The 12,085-nt window shown below is 45.7% G+C and overlaps 1 protein-coding gene across 1 annotated transcript in view; it reads right to left on the reverse strand.

Moving 5' to 3' along the window:
- Eeig2 (EEIG family member 2) overlaps positions 1 to 12,085 on the reverse strand; it is a 54,868-nt gene that overhangs the window by 23,335 nt on the left and 19,448 nt on the right. Inside the window, exons 2-4 of the mRNA NM_001163568.3 lie at positions 8,888 to 9,008; positions 5,692 to 5,721; positions 805 to 921 (exon numbers count right to left, since the gene is read on the reverse strand). Of these exons, the coding sequence (NP_001157040.1) occupies positions 805 to 921; positions 5,692 to 5,721; positions 8,888 to 9,008 (268 nt within the window). The remainder of the gene's footprint in view (positions 1 to 804; positions 922 to 5,691; positions 5,722 to 8,887; positions 9,009 to 12,085) is intronic.

A 12,085-nucleotide genomic window follows, 5' to 3' on the forward strand; every position in this document is an offset into this window, starting at 1 on the left:
CAACCTCATTCATTCTGTGGTTACCCGAGTCTTGGAGAAATACGCCCCACAAGGGGTTTGCCTGTCACTTTCACTAGTGACAAGAGAACCCAGTGACCTACGAGTGCATCACAGCTTCTGTGGAAGTTCTCTTGAGGTGTGTGTGTATGTGTGTGTGTGTGTGTGTGTTTGTGTGTGTGTGCGTGCATGTGTGCAGCATGGGTGAATGTCTGTGTAAGAGCATGAGCCTATGCATCCGCAAAGCCCAGAGGAGTGCACGAGAATCCCTCCCGTCACTTTCAGCCTTATTCTTCTGTGACAAGGTCTCTCCCTGAACCAGGAGCGTGCATTTCACAGCTGGGTTGAGGCCAACAAACACTAACATCCTTCTGTCTCACCCGTCACAGCACGTGATGACAAGTATGACCAGAAACCACCCCTGCCTTCTTTCGTGCACTGGGTCTGAACTTAACTCTTTGTGGTTGTGGAACAATGGCTTTAACTATGAGCCGTCTTTCTAGCCCTGATAGGTATATATACTTTAAGCCACGTGTTTAGTCCTCACATCCCCTCTCCCCAGCGAGCACGTCTGCTGCAGTAGTGGTGTATTTATTTGTTCACGGCACCAAGGAGAAGCACACTGGACCATAGAGATGGCCATGACTTTTACTGCTTCTGTGGTGTGGAAGGGTCTTTCCCTAGTGGTGTGGTGGCTTATGACCGTGGTATGGATTCCCATCGTGTGGATGACAACCGAGGCCTGTGTTTAGTGCGAGGCATGAGGTCTTTCGGTGTCGGCTGTAACTCTTGACGAAGGGTGCTTACTTTAAGAATGGAGTTGTCCTGTCTTGTATTTTTGGTATCATAGCCTTCCAGTAAGCAGCGACGGGTGGTACTTCCTGATCCAGCAAACTCTGCCAGGTTTAGATCTGCAAAGCCCAGCTATGAAAAGAAAGAGAATCGTATTAATAGACTATCTGGGATGCTCTAGCATATCTCCTTAAAATAGACGTTCAGCCCGTGAGTTTTCTCAGAACTTTCAGTTCTTGCTGTTTACCGCTCCCTGCTTTAACATTTACTTTACATGGGTCCTTAAATATTTGCCTTTTAATAAAAGTCTGCTCCCTATTCTACCCATCTTTTACCATGGATCTGATGTGCTGTGCTAAAGGCATTTCTGTTCGCATCCAAATAAACATGTAACTGTGATAGTCCGACTAAGGCCTATCAGACAAGTAGCCTCACTCACAGGAGCACCAACACTCATTCCACACCGTGGCAGACAAGCAGTTGTGCTCATGGGCAGCTACGTACAAACTCTCGGACTCCTGTTCTGGATCCTACTCTACGCTGAATTAACCACTGGGGCCTGAGGTTATGGGGTGAAGTTAAGTTCTCATTGTTCACATGCCCACGAGAGGACCCAGCAAAGCTTGTCCCTTTGTCAGCAGGGACACCTTTTCCTCTCTCTCTCTCTCTCTCTCTCTCTCTCTCTCTCTCTCTCTCGTCTTCCACTTCTGCCTTGCTAAGGATCTTCAGCTGGGTCTCTCTATGGAAGGTTTTCTTCCCAAGCTCACAATTCTGTCCCACCTCTATCTTCTCTGTTTAAACTTGTCTGCTTCTACATCGCTACCCAGAAATGCCATCTTCTGCCATTACCAAAGCTTGTTCTAGTTTTCTCTCTGATGTTGCTCAACCCAGACTCAAGTGTACCCCTCTATCGTTATCTCAGCAGTCTATTTCTTCATAACTACGTGTATACAATTTTGCTGAACAAAATGGGAACTAAGCGTCTGTCTACACGCATGCAGTAAACCACACTAGATGTGTCAAACGCTGCTGAGGTCTTTTGCGGCAAGGTTTTTGTGTGTGTATAATGTATGTGTCTGTATGTGTCTATGCAGGCATGCACTTCCAACAGTGAATGTGCAGAGGTCAGAGGACAACCTCAGGCTCTGCTCTTTACCTTCCACCTGTTCTGAGGCAGGGCCTCTTTGCTGTCTGCCACTGTCTGCACCTACCCGGCTCGAGCCTGTAGGAAGTCTGCTGTCTCCACTTCCCATCTCACTGTAGCACAACTGTGTGCTACCGTGCTCGGTTCTGGGGCTCTAGACTCACTCATGCAGCAAGAACCTTCCTCATGAGCCATCTCCCCCCACCCTCTTTCAGGGTCATGCAAGGGGGTGGTTTTAACTGCACACTGGAGCACTAGGTCAATGGTTTTGAACTGGTGTGCAAAGAGTAAAGAGTAAAAGCCTAGAGAATAGTGTAAGCCCACAATCCAGTAAATTGGGCGCACTTTAAGACACAGATAACAGCTGCTTAACTTTCACATGGTTAGTCCGGTCTTACTGCCTTTTAGTGAAGCAACATAGGAGGAAAGGCCAGGCTGGATCCATGCAAAGCAACATTTGTGTAAGCATGTGTAGACACATGGGACTCACTTGATCATCTATTGCCAACATGTCCTATTTCCTACACGTCTCTCCCCTTCGAAGCTCTCGGAGCTTCTTCCTGCTCTTGTCCCTGCTTCTGGCTTTGCTGCCTATTTGACTCAGATACCAAGGGCGATTGAGAGCACTTAGCATCTTTCCGGAAGCTCTTTCTGCCAGCCACAGCCACTCGCTGCCTGCACCTGGGCCTCCACTGCCCTCCCACTCAGACACTATGGCTGATGATGTGACTGTGCTCCTGAGGCCTCGTGTCTGCTGTATTTATTCTCTAGCTTCTCCTGCTAATTTACCCCTCTCTACTGGACCATTCCCACCAGTACAGAAACATGCTGGGTCTTCTCCTATCATAAAGAACAAACCGAGACTTGTTCCACCTCTCTCCGGATTACTGAATCACTTTTTGGTTCATCCTCCATCAAAACAAAAGCAAAGAAAAACCACAAGAGCAACACTTCTCAAAAGAGTTTATGTCACCTCTGACCATCCTGACAAATTAATTTCCCCTTTCCCTTCTCATGCCTTAGCTCTTCTGGCCATGATGTGTCAAAGTTAAGTCAATGACACTAATGCTCTTACACTCACTCTCTTAGACAACCTAATATTTTTCAGTTCTATTCACATTAAGGTTCCAACGCCAATAAAGGAGTCTTAAAGAAAGGCTAGCTGCCCATCAACTTGCACCTACGTTTCCAAAACTGTTTATATGATCACTAAAGATCTCTGCTATGGACTGGATTCTTCTGTTTCTCCAGAATTCCTAGGCTGAAGGCTGAACCCTCAGTAGGATGGTATGGACTGGTGAAGGCTCTGGGAGGTAGTCAGGTCATGAGATGGAAGCCCTCATAGACGGATTCATGCATCCCTCCACTTTTAGTGCTGGGGATCAAGCCAGGGCCTTGCACATGTCCCAGTTTGTGATCTGCCTCTGCACCAAGGCTGGATGAACGCACTTTAAGCAGAGGAGAGAACTTGCTCCCTCTCTCTGCAATCCACCATATGGTGACACATTGAGAATCCTGTCATCTGCAAACCAGGAAGCAGGTTCTCCAGAGACATGGGATCTGCTGGAATGGTGAGACCTAAATGTGTTTTGTTTAAGTCATCCAGGCTGTTGTACTTCCATATAGCGACAAGACCCAAACAAGACAGTTGCCTGTAAGAGAGCAACACGCCAATGTACCTTTTATGGGCCAGATTCTTATCTAGACCCAGGAGAACAGTGAGGTAAAGGAAAATTATTCTGTCTTCAAAGAACTCACATTACACACATTATAGCAATATGCCACAGAATCCATATTTCCTTTTGACTTTCTTCGGCTCCATCAAGATACTTTTCACAGGAATATCTCTCATATATGTCTCCTAAATGCATCATGCATATATACCACATTAGTGATAGACATTAATGGATTCAGGAAATAATTGTCAACATTCTTATTCCAGGTAATATTAGGCATAAATTGGGAATATACAATGTTTTTCTCATTTTTGGTGCTAGGGATGGAACCCAGGGCTATCTCATGCTGTGCCCTGAGCTATCCCTGAGTCCTTTACTCTTGCTTTCATAGTTTAGTACGGGGAAAACAGAAAGCAAATTCCTGCGGTGCTGTCTGATGAGTGCTGTGGTAAAGGAAGACACAATGACAAGAGAGGAGAAGAAAAGTTCTCAGAGGGAAGGTATGACTAAGCTGAATCTTCAACGATCTGTGAGCTGACAGGAAAAGGGGAAGGAGAAATACATGCACGGTGTCAAGTCACAAGGCGAAGAAGCTAAAATAGCACAAGATAGATACTCTCGGAAGGGTAGGATGGCAAGATGTCTCCTAAGGATGCGGGGCGGGGGAGAAGAGAGAGACAGAGAACCCAGGCGGCAGGTAGTGAAGCAGCAGAATGGATTTGCAGACCACAATGGGTCTTATTTATCAGCTTATAGGATTTCCATTTCCTTTACAGTCAGTGAATAACTACCGAGAGACTAAAAGTGGGAAATGATATAATCACATTTTAATTTTAGAAAGATCACTCTGGTGGGACTAAGGAAGATGGACTGGACCAAGCAGGTGGCCAACAGGGGCTGCCAATAGAAAATAACACAGGGGGGTTGGGGATTTGGCTCAGTGGTAGAGCACTTGCCTAGGAAGCGCAAGGTCCTGGGTTCAATCCCCAGCCCCCAAAAAAAAGAAAAGAAAAAAAAAAAAAAGAAAATAACACAGGCACAGTCAAAGGCAAGTCTTGTAAAAGGTGAGAGAATATTGTTTTAAGAACTCTTAGAAGAGGAAAAAAATCATAAACAGTTATCAGCAACAGTAGACCTTGCTTGTCTGTCTGCCTAACGCTCTGTGCCCTGCTAATCCACTTTCCCCCAGAGATTCAATCTCCACACTTATCCTGGTGCACAAGGAGCAACTGAGCCTCCTATCATTGCTACATTGTGGCAAGTCTAATTTAACAATTGCAACCTATTTCCCTACCGCAGAAGGTTAGGGGTGGGTATAAGGCCCAGTTATACCCAATAAAACATATGGTAGAATCTTCTAAGAGCATCTAGGAAATGTTTACTTACTCAACAAAAATAATATACAGAGACCAGCTAGGTTTTTGTGCAAAAAACATGAATTATATTAAAAAAAATTCGAGCAACTAGACATCTGATGTTGAGGTATTGTAATCAAGATTAAGGTCACCACTGAGGGAAGGGGATAACGGATCACTGACCATGTCCTTTAGTCAGCAGATTAATCAACACTGGGGCAGCAATATCTTATATCTAATTATTCTGAGTTATCGGTAAGCTATGATTTCAAGGAAACAAGAGAACATTCTCTAGTAGGGAGGCTAATACTAAAAGGTAACAGCTCACAATAAGCTCCCAGAATAGTCTTTTTTTTTTTTTTAAAGATTCATTTATTTTTATTATGAGTATGGGTATTTTGCCTGTATGTATGTCTGGGCACCATGTGCATGCAGGGCCTGAAGAGGGGGTTGGGGCCTCTGGAACTGGAGTTGCAGACAGAGTTCTATTCACGTTTGGGTCATGGGAACAGAACCAACCTGGGTCCTTTTGAGAACTGGCAGTGTGCCTAACCACTGAGCCATTTCTCCAGTCCCCAGACAGAATATTGTAATGTTTGGTAGATCCAGTTATTCAATCTCTAGTTTGCTGTACCTAAAATGAGCCAAGCCTAGTAACAATTAAAATCCCACAGGTTGCAATAACAACATTACGACCTGCAAAGGGGGGTAAAGGACATTTACTTACCTTTGCGTAAGCTTTCCCACCTTTTAATTCCTGCAAATACAGAAAACAGTATAAGGAAGGGCATTATATGACGAGGGATTGAAGACTAAATGTGTCAAACAATTCCAGAGCAGACATTTATATGCTAGTAAATACCACAGACAATACAAATAGAACGATTTTCAGCCCAACTATTCAAATCAATAATAACGTCTTAAAAATGACCAAAGTTTTCACTTTGCTTGCAACTTTACCTATTTATTTAGCTTTTGATTCTGAGTCTCTTATGCTGCACAGACTGAGCTCCTGGACCTCAAGGGACTCACCTCAGCTTTCTGGGTAATGGGACTGTAGGCCACACTTTAGCCTTTAGGGTGTCACACACTGTGAGGGCCAAGTGTAAAGCTCTTAGAACAATGGCTAGTACACCGTGCACTGTTTCCTCTTATTATCACAGACCAGCTTCCTTTCTCCAAAGTCACTTTGATAACATGTCTACTGAAGAGCTGTCACTTCCCTTTTCTGACTCTGATACACTATCACACCTGTCGTTTACACATTGAGTTTAAAGAAGTCCAGAAGGTCCACAGCGAGCTCTGCCATCACTTAGGAGTGCTCATTCCCTTTCCTGCCACTGTTTCTAGTCCATGCGCTATCAAAATTTCATCAGTATTGGGTCGTCCTCACGTCCTTTAATGGTGCCATCCTTAAACAAACAAAAGTCAACATCCTCTGGGTGTTCTGTGGCTCCCCAACTTGCGTATCTTCATTGCTGTCATTCAAAAGGCTGAAACCTCTACCTGACTCTAGTCAACCTTCTTCAGCTGGATTTGTTCTCATTTTCTATCTCTAGTAGCTCGGGACCCGAGTGATCTTCGCTTCGCAGAAGCTAAAAGCCCTCTGTTTTCATCTTAGTCCCTCTGAAGCGTGTGATGGCTGAACCAATGAGCTCCCTGATGCCACGCCTCCTTGATGCCACTCCCCGATGCCACGCCTTCCCGACACCACACCTCCCTGATGCCACGCCTCCCGGCGCCACACCTCCCTGATGCCACGCCTCCCGGCGCCAAACCTCCCCGATGCCACGCCTCCCTGATGCCATACCTTCCTGGTGCCACATCTACTGCTTCCCTGTCTGCTGTTCCTCCTGCCTCTCCTTTCCTGCATGCACTTCTTTATTTAGCTTCTACAGGAAGAATGCTGGCTATACCTTAGTTATCTGCTCTCGCTTCCCATGTAATAGAAACCTGTGCTTTTAGTTGGGTATCTGGGTGCGCCAAATAATGGACTATCTCTGTGTAAAACTGCTTTCCTCAAACCTAAGTATTTCTACTTTGAGATATTAAAACCAACTCTTCCACCACCAAAGCAGCAGCAGGATCTTATGAAATGGTGGTTCTCACCTTTCTGAATACTGTGATCCCTTAATACAGTTCCTCATGTAGTGACACCCAGTATAAAAATTATTTCATTGCATTGGGTGTGGTGGAGCATGCCTTTAATTCTAGCACTTGGGAGGCACAGTCAGGCAGATCTCTGAGTTCAAGGCTAGCCTGATCTACAGAGTAAGTTTCAGGACTCCAGGAGAGCAAGTATCACACAGAGAAACTCTGCCTCAAAAACAAAAATAGAAACAAGCAAACAACCTGCCATCAACAGAGTGCTCCAACCGACCAAACGAAGCTCATTGCCAAGTATTAAGCAATATAAAGAGACTGGGGTGTGGCCACCCACAATTCATTCACAACGTGGGATGGCAAATGTCCAGGCCACGAGTGAGTTCCAGGCCAGCTTTAGCTATCTACTGAGCCTTTGTTTCTGAAAAATCAGAACAAAAAGATGTGTACAGAATGTAAGTCACACTGTTGGGTCTTCATTTATAAAGGCAAAGTCAGGTGACATAACCTAGGCTGGCTTTAAATTTGCTATGTAGCTCAGGCTAGTCTTGAACCTGGGATCTTCCTTCTCTGCCTTTCCAGTTGCCATGGTTACAGGCTTGCCACTATCACATTTGGCTGTGAAGTTCCTATTTTATAGCTGATAGTTAACTCAGCGACAGCAGTGATTAATGAAGCTAGGATCTTACATGTCCATTTCCTCAGTCTCATACAGAAAAACAAATACCTATAAACAAGGACGGGGTTTGGGTTGAGTCTTCCCTTTAGCACTATTAATGAGGTAATACCTGTGTAAATTTGGGCAAGCTACTTCATTTCTCTGAGCCTTAACGATTCTGAATATAAAGAATAGGACACCAAGGTGTATAACTGGTCTAAGTCCCCTGAACAACACAGATTAAAGAACAGAGGTTTGTTGGAATCTGGTCCAGATCAGAGCCTCTCTCAGCCCTCGTCAGAGACGCTGCTCCTTGCAGTAGAAGGGAATTAACACGAAGACCTTCAGCTGGGCAATATGCAGAGAATAAGAAACTTGGGAGTGCTCGACCATAACCGCATGTCTATATCACACCCCTCCCCACAAGACCCACGCGTGTGGGGAAGAGGTGGCAGACAGAAGTGGTGGTGGTCAGTTTCAGGGAAGTACAACAGGACAGATTCACACAGGACTCACAGCGATTGTGACCAGCATACACAGGACCCGCACCAGCTCCATTCAGGGTAAATCCCAGCATTGGGGGAGGGCGTGGGGGTGGGGATCCAGCTACTAGCTGACAAACTGAGGAGATGTTGGTATTTGGTAGCTGCGGGGGGAGGGGGGGTGGAGGAGGGAGTCAGTTTTTTTTAATGGTGCACCACCCTCTGGTGCAGGCCCCACTCCCCAAGAGCAGCTGAACTGGATCAAAAAAACCTAAGAAAGCTCAGGTGGGTGGGGCAGCGGAAACGCAGAGGGAATGTGCAGGAGAGGTGGGGAGCAGTGTATGAGCAAATACATTGTATGGGTTTTTCAAGGAATTAATGAAAATATTATTTTTAAAATATGTAAAAAGTGAAGAACAGGAGTTTAATAAACTCCTATTACAGACAGGCACACTCCCAAACCAATACTTGGGTGGTTAATACTCAGTACGGTGCGTGAGCCTTCTGTGAATCTTGAGTTATAATAACCTCAGGTTTTCTACCATATATTCCAAGGAAATTTATTAAATTTAGCTTATGGCTGTGAGTTCTACCGTTAAAGCAGCTCTAGATAAAGTGAGTTGGTGACTGTAGCTAATCCTGGTTTCTGAAAGGGGAGGAATAAAAGGCTATTTTTGTACCTTCCGTACAGACACTCTGTAGATACAGGGATCCAGGATGCCGGTGGAGGCGCTGGCGCTCATTTTGCACATAAACGAGAACTTCTTTCTCCAGTGAACACAATTTGCTTGCACCACCTCCCTGAATAGGGAACAAACAAAACAAAACCCGAAAAGCCAATTAATTACTATGTTAAAAACACGTTCTTACTGAAATGTACAGAGCAAAGTTAGACGTCAGTATTCGTAGGTGTGGCGAGACGGCTCAGTGAGGAAACTGCTTGCTGCAAGTTCAAGGACCACATAAAAGCTCGGTGTCTGCAATCACAGCATTTGAGACAGGGACCCCCAGAGCAAGCTGATTTGCCAAAATGTCAAGCTCTGGGTTCAGCTGGAGACCCCGACTCTACACAGAAGGTGAAGAGCACCTCAGGCGCTACCTGACACACTGGGCTTCCACACTCAAGCACACACAGAGACACATACAGATGCAAAAGCCGTTATTTGCGAGAGTGGAACAGAAGTAATGGGCTCTTAGAAATGCCAAGGAGTTAACTCACTCATCAGTCAGTTAGCAATGAGTCCTCCATGTTCGTGTACTTTCTGTGTGTTGAGCACACTTCTAATGCTTGAAATGCAAGGTAAAGGGCAGAACTTCTAACCTCTCAGGGCTTTGTGTGAGAGACAGAAATACATGTAAATACCCCAGTTTTCCTCTAGCTCCTTCAGCAATGCGGACTATCATTTCAGCTCACGACATGACACTTAATCCCACGGCAACTCGAAAATGCAGCTGGCCTTTCCCTCACAGATTTAGGGTGTGGACCAGGGGCTGTACAGTCCTGCTAGCTGGAACCCACCATGTAGACAATTTTGGCCTTGAATTCAAAGAGTTCAGCTTGCCCCTGCCTCCCAAGTAGCATCCCACCTGACCTTGACATTTTTATTAATTCTTTGAGAATTTCATACAAGCACATAAAACATATTTGATCATAATCACTCCTACTCCTCCCCTAATTCCTCCCACACCCAGTCCCACTTCCCATTCCCTTCCAACTTCATGACGTCATCCTCTTTCTCTTCCTTCTCTTCCTCTTCCCCTTCCTCGTCTTCCCCTTCTCATGAGTCACTGAATCCAATGTGTGCAGCCCTTATACCCATGTGTAGAGGAGCATCCACAGAGCCACATCTCTAAAGAAAGCCTGACACCCCATATCCCAGAAGCGTCAGGCCTAGCTCCCCAGTTGGGGGTGAAGGATCTGGGGTCCTCCCTACTCCATGCTGGAACGTTGACAGGGTTGATCGTGTGCAGGCCACCACATGCTGTGAGCTTATGAGAGCAATATTCCCGTTAGACCAGAAGATACTGTTTCTGTCCAGTCCTCCCTGACCTCTGGCTTAGTCTTCCCGCCCCCTCTTCTGTGATGGCTCCTGAGAGCTCAGGTATAGTGAGGTTGATCTCCTTAATGAATACAGAGTGGGCTCATTTCTCTGGAGCAATAGAGACTTACGGCTAAGGTAAGAATTTAGATAAATTCAGATTAAAAAAAACCAAGGAGAGGACAAATGCAATGAATACAACAGCGGGCCAGCTCGTGGCTGCCTCTGTGAAGAAAACGGATGTGCGTCAACATCTCCGAAAGTTGGGTTTGTAGATAAACTTGTAAGAAGCCCAGAGAGATTCATGAAAAAAAAAAAAAAGCCGCAGGAGTTTTAGCTCTTGCTTTCCTCACAGCATCAGCCATGTGTCTGGAGCTCCCAAAACAGGCATGCAGATATGCTGGTGTCCTGGGACCTTCAGGAATATCCTCCAGGTATGCTTGTGCCTGTCACTAACACCACTGGTGTAGGATCAGGTATCAAGAACCGGATTTAAAAAAACAACGGCAGGACAGTTTGTTGCCCTTAGAAAAACACAGATAAACTTCTAACTAGAGATACCTTCTACTGCTTTTTCCCCAAAAGTTACCGAGTTTCGGTTTTTTGTTGTTGTTGTTTTGTTGTTGTTTGTTTTTGGATTTTTTTTAAGGCATCATCTCATTGGAAGACAAAAACAAGCAGTCAGGGGCAGACATGAGTAGTAACTAATTTAGCAGCCGAGGAAATCTGAACCTGACGCTGTAATGTGGGAAGCCAGGAGTGGAATCTTAAATTGGTCCTGAAACAAAATGAAGGACGGACCAGAGGTGGGAGGGTTGATCGAACGCTGTTTTAGAAGCAGCCAGACTCGGACTCTCTCGGGAGGAAGCTCAGCTTATTCTCCCGACAGGGAACAGATGTCTCTCCGGCCTTTGACCCGAGGCAGGCCTCAGGGGTGTGACGACAACATATTGAAAGATGAGTCAGTGCTGACCCTTCCTCCTTAGCTGGCTCTGGCGATGCTGGAGACCCGGATGCATTTATCAGGAAAACTAACGAGATGGACACTGAGGACTCCCAACAAAATGGTTCCGCCATCTCAACTGTAGTAAAGACCCATGATGCCAAGCCCCCTCCACCAGCACAGAGTTTCTGTCAGCCTCAGAGCTGCGGTCACACCTAAACCGGCATCCTAGGAGAAGCTCTTGCTGGGAAAAACAGGCCAAAGTGAACAGCACAAAAGGCGACTTTGTCCAAACAGCTGATGCTGGAGGAAGAGAAGTTCTCGAATGAGAAGTTATGGGCTGAAGGGGTGGCTCAACTCCCACACTGACCTTTGATCTCAACTCTTCACCCAGGCGTGTGCACGCACCCTACCCCCACCCCCCAGACCCCACGTACATGCACAGATATATGTAATAACAAAAAGAAATCACATCTACTGTACAGGACTAGGATGCTCTTTAACTAGAACAAGGACCCCTTAAACATGTTAATGGAAACAAAAGTCCTGGGCTCAGACTTTCACTAGTCATTTTGGACCTACTCTACCATTGTCATAGCCCAGACTGGCCTTCAAGGACTGCACAACCAGGCTTCCTGCCGTTTGCCTCTCACTGTGAAAAAGGAGCAGCACCAGAAGGCTGAGGGCAGGTTGGGAGCAAAGACAGCGCAGACATCCGATGGCTGACTCCTTACTAGGTGGATCAGAAATGAATAGTTGTAGGGGACTGTGGTTTTTCACCCCTACCTGTGGACTTCCCCTTTAATGACAAAGCTTAGACTTTAAAATAAGTACATGTAGACCTCTGCTAAAGTAAAAACTGGAAAATTACGAATATTACTAAGTACTGAAAAATC

This window comes from Rattus norvegicus, chromosome 2 (assembly GCF_036323735.1).
Source record: "Rattus norvegicus strain BN/NHsdMcwi chromosome 2, GRCr8, whole genome shotgun sequence".
In the NCBI taxonomy this organism is placed as follows: Eukaryota; Metazoa; Chordata; class Mammalia; order Rodentia; family Muridae; genus Rattus; species Rattus norvegicus.